The 14,824-nt window shown below is 60.1% G+C and overlaps 1 protein-coding gene across 1 annotated transcript in view; it reads left to right on the forward strand.

The window, feature by feature from the left end:
* KDM4B (lysine demethylase 4B) overlaps positions 1 to 14,824 on the forward strand; it is a 133,874-nt gene that overhangs the window by 27,344 nt on the left and 91,706 nt on the right. Inside the window, exons 2-3 of the mRNA XM_015585687.2 lie at positions 4,202 to 4,300; positions 8,924 to 9,089. Coding sequence (XP_015441173.1) covers positions 8,949 to 9,089 — 141 coding nt within the window. The 5' untranslated portion in view covers positions 4,202 to 4,300; positions 8,924 to 8,948. The remainder of the gene's footprint in view (positions 1 to 4,201; positions 4,301 to 8,923; positions 9,090 to 14,824) is intronic.

Genomic DNA, 14,824 nt, shown 5'->3' on the forward strand with positions numbered 1-14,824 from the left:
CGTCCTGGCGCCGGATTGCGGTGCGGTGTCGGTTTGTTTTTTCTTATCGGTTTGGATCTTTTTACGGCCAGACTCTCTTCTTCCAGCTGAGACCTGCTGTGCAGTGAGCTTCAGAGGACAGAGGTAGAGGTTTTTAACTTTTTCGACTTTTTAAGTATTTTAGACTCACTGATGTTGCAGCGACAGTACATAGAGTACCCGTGTACCCTTCAGCCGCCTTCCCGAGCCGGAGCTCTTAACATAGCTGCTGGGGAATGGCCCAGCTAACTACGCATTTTATTAGGGTTCCACGTGGGCCCACTCACATCCCTTTCTGCCCCAGGGCTCCTTCGGGGACCCCCTGTCGCATATAGGCAGTCGCCAGGGCTCCTCAGGTTCCTCTGGGCAGGGACCGCGTCTCAGTCTTCCCTCTCCTGTCACGGCCTCGTGCTTCGTAGGCGGTCCCTCGGCCGTGTCTGAGGTTTCCTCCCGATGACATGGAGCTTACGCGTTTGGGGAAGGCTGCTGGGTGAGGTCTCCTCCATGGCCTTGGTCCCTTGGGTGAGGTGGGCCATCTGCCAGTTTCCACGTGAAGGGTCACTCTTTTTGGGGCTTCAAGACAGTGCAAACACCCTGTTTCTCCTCAGCCTTCTGCCTGTCGATTTCAGATAGACAGCAGTTACATGCACCAGTTATCACTCTGTCCGTTTCATGGTGACGTGTGTCACCCTCCCTTCTCCATTTATGAATCCGAACTCTTTTGTGGAAGACAGTGGTCCCTCCTCCCCCATTCCTGTTGCCTCTTTATTTTCCCACGAGGCCCGCGCCTGTTCCTCTGCGGGCTGTAATCCAGCGCCGTCACTGTTTGCCACCCCTTTGGTTTGGCTCCCGTGTCCTTCCTGCGTGTCCGCACCGTCCAGTGGCAGCGTCCGTCCTCCCTGCCCCATGAGGCGCTCAGGCTCGTCTTATGTGTTCCCTGCCCCGGCCCCGGAGGTGACTGCTTCTCCCAGCAGCCTGGCCACTGGGTGCGCTGAGTGCTGGTGGTGTCATGGCTTCTCGGACCTGCCAGGCGACAGAGCTCAGAAACATGAGTACCAGCCCATGCCTCTCTGCCCGTCTGTATTTATGTCTGGTCCATCTGTCTGTATCTCTGTTTTTCAAAAGAGAGTTCATAGTGATGGGACAATCAGAGCGTTCAAGTCAGCGGGTCCTTCTCAGGCTTTGGGTAGCCTCCTCGCCCCGTGAGATGCCCCCGGTGGGCGGCAGGAGATGCCTGGCCTCTTTTGGGGACCACTTGGGGCTTGTGGTGTGGGAGGAGGAGGCAAGGTGGGAGCTGAGCCCTCGTGGGTCAGGTAATGAGTGGTACAGGGGAGGGCTCCCTTCCTGTGTGGCTCAGAGGACGCCGTCCACTCTCTGCCTCTCAGACTCCGGGCCCAGCGCCAGGGCAAGAGTGGCAGTGTGGTCCACCCTGGGCGGGTGAGAGCTGACAGGACCCGGGGGCCCAGGCGGCCCCACCTGGCCTGCGGAGGCCAAGCCCGTGGGGTCCCAGAGATGCCACCCATTGGTGGCAGTTCCTGGAGCCTCTTTTCCTGGTTCCTGCCTCTTTTCCTCCCGCCCCCCCGCCCCCCCACCTGCCTCACGCTCGTGTTAACTAGTGTCGGTCCTGTGTCCAGATTTCCTCATCTCCTCTAACGTCCTTTCTCTGCCCCAGAACCGCATCCGGAACCCCACGTGACATTCAGCCCTCGCATCTCCTTAGGCTCCTCTGGGCTGTGACAGTTTCTCAGGTTTTTCTTGTTTTCGGTGACTTTGGCAGTTTTGAGGTGGATTGGTCAGGGATTTTATAGAATGTCCCTAAATTGGAGTTCGGTCTGTTTCTCATGGTTACGCCATGGGTTCTGGGAGCAGGACCCCAGAGTGAAGGGTCCTTCTCATCCCATCGCATCCAGGCTCCCGTGTCGCCGTGACCTGTCACTGCTGATGTCGACTTTGATCCCCCGGCTGCGTGTCCTGGCAGCTGTGTTTCTGCCAGCCACAGCCACTGCATCGTCACTCCCTTTTGGAAGGAAGTCACTCTGTGCAGCCCACACGGAAGGGGCCTCTGGTCCCTCGGCTCCGGCTGCCTTGTGCCGAGTGGGCCTGGGTCTGAGGCCAGGCCTCCGCATCCCAGAGCCTGCAGGGTGGCTGCCGGCCAGCCAGTGGACCCTGCAGTCCCTGAGGAAGCAGTGGAGGTGGACTGGCCTGGACCTTCGTCCCTTGTGGACCTGGGTGAGGGTGGATGGAGACCTCGCCTCAGCTTGAGAACTGGGCCTTGACCTCAGCCCCGGTTCTAGCCTCCTGGCCGAGGGTTGGTGCTTTTGGCGGAAGGACCACTGGTCTCGGTGGCACAGGAGCCGTGGGCAGCAGCAGACTGGGGTCCATCCAGCTAAGAGCTCCAGGCCCCGGTGGTTCGTCTGCCCTCCAGACCCTTCGCGCTGGTGGAGATGGCCCTGTCTGGTGGGGGAGACGCATGCCGAGAGACAGTTACAAGTGACGAGGGAGACGTGATCCCATCGAGACACACATGAGAGATAGGGGCTGGCAGCTCACGGCAGAGAGGCCTGTGGGTCAGTGGAAGTGAGAAGACCCCACCTTTGCGATCTGGGGAGTGCACGTGGAAGCTCCAGCAGTCCCCCCCTTCGCCGCCCTAACAGCTGACCACTGACCTGGTGACTCAGACGGCACCCGTTATTAGCGGACAGTTCTGGAGGCTGGAAGTTCAGCATGGTCTCGCGGGGCTAAGGTCAAGGTGGCGGCTCCGGGGGACAGTCCGTTGTTTGCCAGTTCCAGCTTCTAGAGTTGCCCACGTCCTCGCCTTCCGGTCCCTTCTCCACCCTCACAGCACAGCCTCTGACCTCTGCTTCTGTCATCACATCTCCCTCTGAAAGGACCCCGTGACGACAGAGCCCACCCGCTAATCCAGGATAATCGTTCTGGCTCAAGATCCTCCTCGTAATCCCATCTGCAAAGTCCCTTTTGCCCTAGAAGGGAGCGTGGCCTCAGGTTGTGGGATTTAGACGCAGCCCTCGTCCTTGGCGGCCAAGTGTCTGCCAGCCATGGCCACGGGGAGGGATTCTATGGCGATGCCAGGTGCCGGCGGACTGTGGAGCGGGGTGGCCTGTGGCTGAGGAGTGCGAGACGCTGAGGAGCCCTTGGGAGAGCCCGCGAGGGTTTGCCGAGTCCAGGGGAAGGTGTATGCAGCCTGAGGGCCACATTTCCACAGCATGGTGTGGCTGATCAACCAGGGGCCGTGACTTGTTAAAAGACAGTACAATCAGTTTAATGGGTCGTGGCCAGTAATTTAAAAAAACAGATTAAATATAGAAAATGTCAGTGTGCATTGCCTGTTGTCAGGGTGTTTGTGAAACCTATGCTATTTAAAACTCTTGGTGAATTGGAGAAAATGTGTGGGATCGAGTTCGACAAAGCTGGGCCCGAGGGCCGAGCTGCCCCGCCCAGAACGTCCGGCCCACTGGGGACACTCAGGTCATGGACAGCATGTGCAGCGGCCCAGAAGCAGGGGGCCCAGAGGCAGGGAGCGTCCGGTAGACCGCGTGCCATCTAGGTTCACATGTCGGGAGAGCTGTGGGTGGTGTGGGTGCGAGGGCTGGCGTGCGGGCGCGGGGTGGCCGGAGCCCAGAGGCCGCACCGAGTCGAGTCCCATCCTGCATCCATCCAGCAGGTGCAGGAGCGTCTCCGCCCAACTGTAGGTCCCACAGGCGGGACCCTGCCCCCGTGGGTCCGCACGGCCCTGCCAGGCGCTCCCTCTGTGCTCTGCGTCCTCAGGGTGCAGATGGCGGTCACCATGCGACGTTGTCCATGTGAATTTCCTTTTTGGAGGGGCACCTACCCTGGCCGTGGGGTTCACTGGAGGCAGAACTCGTAAACCCCTCAGAAGCCGCCTGGACCATCAGGTTTCCAGATGCTTCTTTAATTGCTCGTGGAGGCTCTTGCTTCCTCAGCTCCTGATTTTTAAGAGCTGAACTTAAAAGAGGCAGTGCTGGGAAGACTGGATGGGGTGCTCGCAGTTACCGAGTTCTGTGTCCCTCCAAGTGGCAGGGGTCTGGAAAAGGCTGAGAAAAGGCAAGCGTCCTCGGGCCACTGCGGCTGCCGGGAGTATGACGTGGAGTCGAGGCTTCAGCCTGCCATCTGTTTAGTCGTGCTTTTATTTTGTGTATTTTAGGAACTATCACCGTAGCTGGAACCTGACAGAAACCTGAGCCACTTATTGGAGCATCTGTCGTTGCCGCCTCGGCCATCCGGGACAGCCAGGAAATCCCAAGTAAGTGTGAGACCACGGCACTGAGGGATGCAGCCTTCTGCCGGGGTGGCCGTCAGGCCTGTGCCCTGCCGGGAGAAGGTGGCCCCGTTTAGTTCTGAGTCCCTGGGATATCGGAGTCTGCACCCCCTTAAAGGAGCCTGGACCGCTCTGGGGTGACTCTGCTGGAGATGTCTTCTCCAGTCCACGTGCTCCATGTTTGTACCCTCGCCCTTCAGCATCTGAACGCCTGTCCCTCGGTTCTAGTAGCCCCGAGATCCACTGTACATTTTGATGACACTATGGTCGCCCAGGATGGGCCGCCTTGTCTGCGTCCTGTGGATCAAGTGGGACACCACTTCCGGGCTCCCTGAGGGCCCTGTTCGCCCGACCCCATGCCCTGCAGGAGATCATGACCAGTCACAGTCCGGGGGACGGCAGAGGGGGGCCCCTAAAAATGGAAGATTCTTTTTAAATGTATTTAAAAGAACCCCATCTGCTTCTGGGTTTCAACTTCAGGCTTTCTACCTTTTTCTGCACTTTTGTAATTACCCAGGGACAGAGGACAGAGGATTTTAAAGTGATGGTCTCTGCTGGTGGTCCAAGGTGGTCACTGGTAGGGAGAGAGGGAACAAGCTGATCGTCCCCTGGCTCATATACATGGGGTGGGGATGACGGGGTGGACAGACCGTCCCACGATGGCTGTTCCTGGTGGCCTTAGAAAGGCTGCCTTGTGTTCAGTATTGATCTCGGACAGAGGCCACGTGGCTAATTAGGGACTGGTGTGGACCAGAATGTGGCTTTTTCGGAGGCATCGAAAACTGCAAGTGCTTTTCAGAGGCACTGTCCCTGGACGCTGAATGTGCCTCCCGTGGCTGTCGGAATGCGACCATTAACCTGATGACTTGAACCAACCCACGCTTCTGGGGCAGTTCTGGGGGTCAGAAGTCTGGAGTGGGTGTTGCGGGGCTCAGATCAAGGCGTTGGCCAGGGACCGGTCCTCTGGAGACTTGAGGGCAGACTCGACCTTGAATTTCCAGCCTCGGGGCCGCCCGCTTCCCCTGGCTTGGGGCCCCCTCCTTGAATCACTCCGACGCTCTGTCGTCCGTTCCCCCTCTGACTCTGAGCCTCCCGCCTCCCTTTATCAGGACCCTCGTGAGGACACTGGGCCCCCGGGGAATCCAGGATCTCCCCACCTCAGGGGCCTTGACTTAGTCCCATGTGCAAAGTCCAGTTTTGCCATGGAAGGCACCACGGTTACAGCCCCAGGGTGAGGACGTGGCCGTCTTGCAGGGACGTTACTCTGCCGACCACAGCGTTGTCCGAACTGCCCGAGCGTTTCCCACAGCGGCTGCGCCGTCCGCCATCGACTGCCACCTGCAGAGTCTCAGGGTTCCGCTCTCACGTCCTCGCCAGCGCTGGTCATCGTCTGTCCTTCTCGTTCCAGCCGCCCTGGGGCCTGAGTGGTGGCTCGCTGCGGGTGTGACCGGCGTGTCCCGTTCACGCGCTCGCTGACCTTGTGTGTGTCTGCTCTGGAGAAGTGTCTGTTCGCTTTGCCCACTTGCTGACTGCGCTCCGCTTTTCCGGCACGACCCTGTCTTGTAAAGAGCACGTTGCTCTTTCTAGACTGTTCTGCGAGTTCCCTCATGAGGGCTTTCAGTTGGTTCTTTGTCCCTTCTCCCACGTTTCTCGTAACCTGGAAGGTTGGCCCACGGCTGGCGTTCAGATTCCTTTTTTTATTTCTTAAACACGTACACGTATGGTTTTTATTTGCACCCCTTTCAAAAAATGTGTCAAGAGTTACGGAGTGTTGGGATTATAGACCTTTTTAATTTTCTTACGTTTTCTTGTCAAAAAGTTTTATTTCAAGAGGCACGAATGAGAGAGAAGAATCACGCACAGCCCGCCGTGGGGCTGGTGTAGCTGGCGGTGGCTGGAGCGGCTGGTCTCGCTGGGGCGCATTTGCAGGGCACGCTCTCTGCCGTCTGTGGCTCTCCCGCTCTCTCGACCTCCTAGGCGGAAACTTGTCTCCGTGAGACAGTCCTGTGGTCAGGCCCTGGGCCACCCAGCTCTGCCGGGACGAGCAGGTGTCCGAGAAGAGGCAGGCATGCCCCACCGCCTCCCACTGACGGAGTGTGGGGCAGTGTCTGTGAGAGGCCGTGACCCCCTCCCCTGCAGGCCACATGAGCCAGCCTGGAGGGAGAGCGGGCCAACTAGCCAGGACAGGCTGAGCCAGACACGAGAGCTGTTGGGGACGGGTGGATCCTGGCTCCTGCCACTCACCAGGGTGGGAGACTCAGGCTGTCTCAGCCTCTGGCCCTGCCACCTGCCTGCCGTGTGGCCTGGGCACGTGGGGCCCGTGTCCTCAGTGAGCAGTGACAAATGGGCTCATTGTGTGGGGTGGACGGATTGCCCACGTGAAGTGCGTAGAACAGGGCCGGGCCTGTGAGGTGCTGGCCTGTCCCCTGGGCTCCGGCCACAGCAGGCTGAGGGGCTGGCCTCTGCACCTTTATCAAGCCGTCGAGGGCGTAGGAGCAGGGGCTGAGACTCGGGCCTCGGAGGATGGAACTGACTGACAATCAGTGTGACGTGGGTGGGTGGCAGGGCCCCCCTCGGGAGCCACCGCTCTGTACAAGCAGAGACGCCGAGCTTCTCCAGCCCTGTGGGATGTCTTCGGGGCTGATGCGGTGGCGTGGACAGCAGTGGGTGGCTGGGTTGTTGGGGCGTGAGAAAGGCCAGCTCTTTCGCCAGAGTCTCTCGCCCTTCCAGAGCCATTAGCTCAGCTCAGCTCCATGCTGATGTTCACAGTGGTGCTGGGGTCAGGGCCTGTCCCCTCAAGACGGACACGCTGTCCTGTCTGCCACCGTGCTGCAGAGGTCCGCGGTGAGCCCCGATGGCTGTGTCTGGCCTGGAGGGGAGAGGGCAGGTGGGCTGGGCCCCAGGTGGGGCAGGTGGGGGTTCCAGGTGGGGTTTTCGCCCTAGGCCCTGGCAGTGGGTGAGTGGGCTGGCCGGGGGGGTGGGGTGGGGTGGGCAGTTCAGAGGGCTGCTCAAGGCGCCAGTGAGGGCAGCTCCTGGGTGGGCAGCCTGGCTGAGACCGGGGCCCTCTGGTGCCAGCTGCTCCTGGGGGGTTTGTGACAACCCCTTTGCTTCTATAAACTGTCTTCTTGGTGATTCCTTGTGATCCTACCCAGAGCCACCATCACATGCTGTCATAGGCCCTCATGGCCTGCCATGCACACTGCAGCTTTGTGGTTGCCCCTTGAGGAGAAGCCTCAAGACTCTGTGGACACAGGGTGGAGGGTCATGGTGGGTCCCAGCCTGGACGCAGCAGTGACCCTTATCTGTGTTAGGACCCTCGGTGGCCCTCTCCAGCAGTCCGGCTGTGAATGTGACCCTCAGGGTGGGGCTTTAGCTGCTGGGTCCCTGCACCCCCCGCAAATCCCCCACCCCCGGCCCCAGCCCCAGCCCCAGGCATGGGATGGGCTTTCGCAGGCAGGGCTGGGACCAGTGCCTGCCGGCCTAGGCCTCCAGATCCTGCTGGAAATGACCGCCTCTGGGATGACTCCTGGGCTCGTGCTGCCCTCTAGTGTTTGGTGTGGGGACTCTTTTGGGAGCCAGTGGCTGCGTCTTGGTGACATGGATCCTCCACCCACCTTCCTTCTGGGATGAGTGGGCTTCCTGGCTTTCTCATGCCCCAGCTCACCTTGCGGAGCGGGAGGTGGACTTGGTTAAATCGTCCCCAGCTCCTCGGGTCTGTGTGCACTGGGCTGTGACCTTTTCCGCATCCTGGAGCGAGCCTGGTCTTTCAGCTCCTTTTCAATTTGGAGAGTTGAACCGGGAGAATTTATTCAGCCAGTGGGGACCCTGCCCAGAGTTTCTCACTGAGCCCCTTCATGCCCAGGGCGGGCTACTGCCTGCCCCACTGTTTCCCCTTAACTCCCAGGACAGGAAGGGCCTCCAGCCTGTGGCCTCCTTCCGGAGAAGAGCCCGGATTCTCCTTGGGTGCCCGCAGACGTTGTGGCGCGCACAGGCCCGGCCCCCTCCCCTCCTGTGCTGGGACCTCCAGGTGCGGGTGGGCCCCGCGCTGTGGAGCAGCTCTGGCCCCAGGAAGCGAGCCATCCCGGCTGGGCCTTCTGCCCGCCTCATCCCAGAATCCCGCCTGTGTGTGGCCCAGGTTCGCCGACAGCAGCCGGGCCCGTCCTGGAGTGACCCGCGTGCTTGGCCAGACACCGCCCAGAGCTGGGGTCCCTGCTCATGGGTTCGACCCGTGAAAGAACACAGACCGACATGCAGCCTCCCTCACCTTCCATAACCCGCCCCGTGCTGCGGCCGCTCTGTGGACGTCCAGCTCTGAAGGACCGTGTTGATCTGCGGCCCGCTGAGAAAAGCTTTTCTCTCCGAGGCCCCGGTTTAAAGCTGTGCTCTGGCTTCCCGTATCGCGTTGGCGCTTAGAGCTAGGACGTCTGCTTTTAATTAGTTGAAGTCATCCTGGTCTTCCGTGCCAGAGCAGAGCGAGGAAGTCGGCTCCCGGTCCCCTCCGCCCCACGTGGCTTCCGGGGGCCGCGGGTGTTTCTCGTGCGGCCTGAGGGGGAACAGGCCGCATCGGGGGCGGCACTGCCATGCTCACGCTCTCCGTCCCCCCCACAGGTGTGGCGGTGTCTCAGCTGCAGCCATGGGGTCTGAGGATCACGGCGCCCAGAACCCGAGCTGTAAAATCATGACGTTTCGCCCAACTATGGAAGAATTTAAGGACTTCAACAAATACGTGGCCTACATCGAGTCCCAGGGAGCCCACCGGGCGGGCCTGGCCAAGGTGGGTGATGTCCTGGTCCTGGCCCAGTGTTTCTGCGTGTGTCCACGCATGGAGGTGGCACACGTTAGCACGCTCACTGAGCCACACTGACCGTGTGTGTCTCCGGCGCGGTGGGTTCTGTAGTGGCCAGGTGCTGCTCTCAGCCCTGGGTTCGCCGGTGACTTGCATGGCTCCGGTCCCCGTGACAGCCGGCGTGCTGGGGCGGGGACACAGAGCTGCGCGGGGGCTGACGCAGTGGGCAGCGGCCGCCCAGGGCATCACGGCCGCCGGTCTCACCCACCTGTGGGGGAAGTGGGTCAGGAGTCTGGCAAGGCTTCGGGGTTTGCCTTTATGTGACGAGTTAAAAATGTTTTTCTTAGAGACAGTAATGCACGTGGGAGGCAAATTTAAACAGTGCGATAGAGCAGAGAGTGACAAGTGAGCTTCCCCCTTCCCTTCCCTGTCCTTGGAAGGGACAGGGATGCGAATGTCCCCTCTCCTTCCGTGGTGCATTACGCACATACGTGTACACACGTGTATATGCGTGTGTGTGAAGGCGGGCAGACACGCAAGCTCTCCCCGTGTCACCTTTTAGTAGAAATGGGTGCGTTTCTTTCTTTACCTTCACGTGAACCTGTGTATGTGGCATTACTCCCCCAGTAATTGGGCAGAACCTGCTTGGGGTTCTTCTAGTTGCTTCTGGGATAACTATCACTTTACCTAAGATTCCTCGTTGTCTGTTCTTTAAACCAGGGGTCCCCAACCCCCGGGCCGCGGACGGGTACCGGTCCGTGTCCTGTTGGGAACCGGGCCACATAGCAGGAGGTGAGTGGTGGGTGAGCGAGCGAAGCTTCATCTATATCTGCAGCCGCTCCCCAGCGCTGGCATCACCGCCTCAGCTCCGCCTCAGATCGTCAGGCATTAGATTCTCATAGGAGTCCGGTCCCTGGTGCCACAAAGGTTGGGGACCGCTGCTAAACCAGGTGGCTGGTAAACCTTTTCTACAGAGAACTAGATAGCGTTTCTAGCTTTGCATGCGAAGTAGTCCCTGTTGCCACCACTCAGCTCTGCCACCTTGGATGACCTTCGAGCCAGCGGGTGCCGCAGTGTGCCAATGAAACTTTATTCACGGACACTGAAACGTGAATCTCACAGAATTCTCACTTGTCCCGAAATCTTTTTCTTCTTTTAAAATTTTTCCTCAACCATTTAAAAATGAAAACAAAACAGAATAACACATTCTTAGCTCAAAAGCTGTACAAAAGCAGGCGGCGGGTGGGATTTGGGCTGCGGGCTGCGGTTTGGGGCACCCCCTGCCCCGCCGCCCGCCTGGCGTGGGCTGGTTTTGTTACTCACGTCAGTTCCTGTCCTGTTACATTCGTGCCTTCGGCCTCAGTCTCAGGAGACAAGGAAAGCAATATGCTGGCCACATCTTTTCCCCTCCCCTTCTCTTGAGTTTTGCTCATTGTACACGTGGTAATATTGACAAAGCAGAGCGTTTCCATCTGCTTCGGGAACCGTGGCCACCACTGTCGTTTGAGCTTCAGTTCTCCCTTCTGAATGGCTTCAGCGGTCACTGCTTGTGTCTCACGCGGCTGGAATTTGGCATCTCAGATGGGAAGGGCTCAGGAAACCTTTCACCTGGGGTTGTGGCAGGTTCAGAGGCTTGTGTAGGAGGCTCTCCTTCTCAGCCTCCCAGAGTTCGTGGCCGATGCTCTGAGAACAGCGGGATTAGCTCCTTTTCCCAGAGCTGCTGGATGGCCCGCCGGGTGCCCTGGAAGGAGACTTGAGACTCATGGCCACCCGCCCAGGACTGGGAGAGACCAGCCCCAGTCGGCCCCGTGTGCCTGCCTGGTGCCCAGAGGCCCACGGCCCAGCCCAGAGATCCCCCCAGCCTGGAGGTGAAGGGACCGGGAGTAGGTCACTGAGCCCACGAAGTCCGGCACAGTGTCCACTCAGGCTGCGCCCGGACCCAGTGCCCCTGGCTCCAGGCTCTTCCCGCTGGCCCTCGGTGTCCCTTTGTGGAGAAGAGAAGGGGGGGGTGGGGCCTGTTCTCCGTCTCCTGTCACTGACCTAGTTCCTGTCACTGACTCTCGCCAGGACGCAGCCAGCCCGTCCGCCTTTGGATGCACGTCATGCCTTATGTCAGGAGACGCGTAGCGAGTTAGAATCACGGGTGATTCCGTCGGAAGCAGCTTTAAACACCCCCCACCCCACACCCCGTCGCTCCTCTGCCATCCTTTCACCTCGGTCATGTCTGTCACCCTCGCGTCCGTGTGACCCACGCCCTTCCCTTCATCGCCTTCGCCGAGCCGGCGCTTCTCCTTTGAGGCCCTGTGTCTCTGCTTCAGGCTTCTGGTTCCAGTAGACCCATTTTTCGCTGATCTGTTTGGATGGATGGGAAACTGGGCTGGAAAGTTCGTGAGGCACACGTTTTCAGGCAGCTTTTCCTCCTGCCTTTAGCGTTGTGAGTTCCTTTTCTCTCTCAAGTGGCGCTGTACTCGCTGCTTTATCTGACAGGTGCCTCGGGCGCGGGAACCTCCGACACCAGCTGAGGGGGCGGCAGTGGTGGGGCAGGCGCGGGGGTTTGTGCGATGAGGGCGGGGCCCTGCTCCCCGATGCACAGTGTGCAGCCGAGGGAGCCTGGCGATTAGAGTCAGGCCTTCTCCCATCTCGCACGGACGGTGCGCGGTGTCTAGTCTCCCAGCAGCCTCCCTGCCACTCTGTGGGGACACGTGGGTCCAGGGACGCAGGTGCTGTGGCCCTGGCCACCTCCCACTTCTCTCAACTGGGGCCCTTGGCTCTTGAGATTGCCAGCCTCTTTGGTGAAGGGGCAGGGTGTCCCGCTGGCCTGAGCCAGCTCTGGAGACGTGGCATACTCCTCCCCCGGCCGCGTCAGCCAGACTGCCCTTGGAGTGTGCTCGTGCGTGCGGTGGTGGGGGTTCCTTCTCTTGTAAAAGCCGTGTTTGGCGCCCCCTCTCAAAAGCCCTGTGGGGCCCAGTGGTGCCAGGTGGGGGCAAGGGCTTGGCCGGCCCAGGTGGAGCCAGGGCCACAGCTCAGAGCAGCTGCAACTGTGTCCTCTGTCCCCCGGCTGCTCTGCACACGCTCTGGAGGCCGTGCCCGGCCGTTCTTGCCTCTGCAGACCGGGGTCGGGAGCCTCGCCAGGCTGCTTCGAGGGTGCCCGGGAGGGGCGTGTGTGAACCAGGGTGCAGCCCTGTGGGAAGGGTCAAGGCGCTTGGTGTTCGAGGGCGTCCCCAAGGACAGTCCTACAGCAAAGCAGCACCCCGGCCGCTCTTAGCTGCCAGGCCTGCCCCCTGCAGAGGCGGTTTTGAGGGGCAAAGGCTGGCCCCTCCTGCTCTATCTCAGGGACTCCCACATCTTCTGCCCCAGCTGCCCAGAATTCCTAGCTTTGCCATTCGACTCCCACGGGGCCAGCTGCCCGGTGTCACCTTCTTCACTTGGGGGGTGTGGCCTTTCCATTCCTCCTGTCCTAGGCTGACCTAGCCCTCCAGGGGCTTCGAACAAGCGTCAGTCCAGGGCCGTCCCAGGCCCTCCAGGCACCTGGTGAGGCGGTTAGGGTGCTCCCCGGTCTTCAGGTGACATCCTTCAGAGGTCCTTTGCCTGGAGATTCTCCATTCAAGTCCCATCTCTCAGAGGCTTGAGGGTGTTAGTTCACAGTACGTCACTAAGGGATTTTTCTGGAAGCTTCCAGTTCCTGACCAGCTGGAAGCGGCCCTTTCACACAGGATTTTCAGAACCTGCTTAGTATGGTTCACACGTGTGCAAACCAGGCAATGCACATGTGTCCAATTTTCAGATGTCCTCACACACCTGTGCGTTGGGGACAGCGTAAACGAGCAAAGTAGCCTCAGGCTCTCGTTTGGGGGGGGCATTTGGGAGTGCCACAGTTTGTTCATTTTGCCCCAGTCTGGGATTGGGGACAGACGTCCTCTAGTAGAGCTAAAGTGGGTTCGCCTGGGCCAGCAGCTCGGGGTGGCCCGGAGCCCGTCCAGGTCATGGCACTCGCAGGAGGAGAGTCACCCACATGGTTACAAAGCGGCTCGGGCACACGAGTCCTTCGTCACCGAAGGGCGTCTCGGGTCCTGGAGGCACAGCCCTGTCGTTCGTTTGTTTGTGTTTCCAGCCTTGAATGTTGTAGTTTGTCACCCGACTTTTCAAATTTCTCCCTTGAAATCTGACCCTAGCACCTGTTGCCATGTGGCCTCATGCTGGACCCAGGCACCTTAGGTGCCTATTGTGTCATGGCTGCAGTTGACCCAGTAGGAGAGGAGATGTCCCTAGAAAGAGCCTCCACTGGACAGTTGTGTCTTCCAGGACCCATTTAAATTAGGGTCCCAGCCTTGGCACTGCTGACATCGGGCTGGGCCACTCTCTGTGGGGGCCCGTCCTGGGCTCAGTGGGGGGCTGCGCAGCATTCTGGGCCCCACCTACTTGATGCCAGGAGTTTCCCCCGGTAGTGACAACCACAGATGTCCTCATATATTGCCTGGTGTCCTCTCAAGGACAGGATCTCCTTGGGTGACACCGGGGACTTCCTCTTATTGCTCTTGTTAGTTATTTCTGTTTTGTAAACAAACGAGCATGTGCTCATGGGGAGGCACCTTGCCAGAGAATGGGTGTTTCTGTTGCTGAGAAAATGTTTTCTTCCACCCGTGTGATAGATGCCGTGGCGGATTCCTTGGGGCTGGTGCATGGTTCCCGCCCTTCTGGAAGCTGTCGGCAAGCTCGGGCGTCAGCGATGCTCTTCTCTCATCGGCCCGGGCAGAGTGAGGTCTCAGCCTCCCAGAGTTCGTGGCCGATGCTCTGAGAACAGCGGGATTAGCTCCTTTTCCCAGAGCTGCTGGATGGCCCGCCGGGTGCCCTGGAAGGAGACTTGAGACTCATGGCCACCCGCCCAGGACTGGGAGAGACCAGCCCCAGTCGGCCCCGTGTGCCTGCCTGGTGCCCAGAGGCCCACGGCCCAGCCCAGAGATCCCCCCAGCCTGGAGGTGAAGGGACCGGGAGTAGGTCACTGAGCCCACGAAGTCCGGCACAGTGTCCACTCAGGCTGCGCCCGGACCCAGTGGACCCAGTGCCCCTGGCTCCAGGCTCTTCCCACTGGCCCTCGGTGTCCCTTTGTGGAGAAGAGAAGGGGGCAGGAGAGCTGCCACCTGCTCAGGGTCAGCTTGTGGTGGCACCTGCTGGCTCTGCTGCAGTGGGATAGTGCCCTTTTCTCAAAGGTGGCCTCAGGTCCCACCCCCCGTGGAGTCGCCACCTCCGCTCGGCGTCTGCCTCTAGCTGCCTCGCTCAACCCTTCTTCGTCTTGTGTTGTTAGTACTTCACAGCTGCTCACCTTCCCACAGAGTCCCCTTGGCCTCACCAGTATTTGTCACCGGCCCTCGTCCATCCAAGACCCCCCGATTTCTGGCGTGGCCCCAGCTCCTAGAGCCTTGATTGCTCCCCAGTGCTGCTGGGGAAGCCTGTGCCCAGCGTCAGGCGTGCAGTGCTCCTTTCTGCAGCTAGAGGGCGCAGCGGCCCCGCGCGCCGGCGTCAGAGCGAACATGTTTGGCTGTAAGGGAACTCCGAGGCAGCGCGGGCGGGAGGCCGGCCCTGCTCTGCCCTGGTGGGTGGGGCCTAGGCCGCTGGTGCCAGGTCTCCTGGGGTTGGCAGAGGTACAGATGGTTCCTGGTGCCCCCGTGGGTCAGGCCCTAGTGTGCTCTCCGGGTGGCGGCTGCTAGTCTCTCAGGAGAAGTTAG

The sequence above is a fragment of the Pteropus alecto genome, unplaced genomic scaffold (genome assembly GCF_000325575.1).
Source record: "Pteropus alecto unplaced genomic scaffold, ASM32557v1 scaffold30, whole genome shotgun sequence".
Taxonomy (NCBI): domain Eukaryota; kingdom Metazoa; phylum Chordata; class Mammalia; order Chiroptera; family Pteropodidae; genus Pteropus; species Pteropus alecto.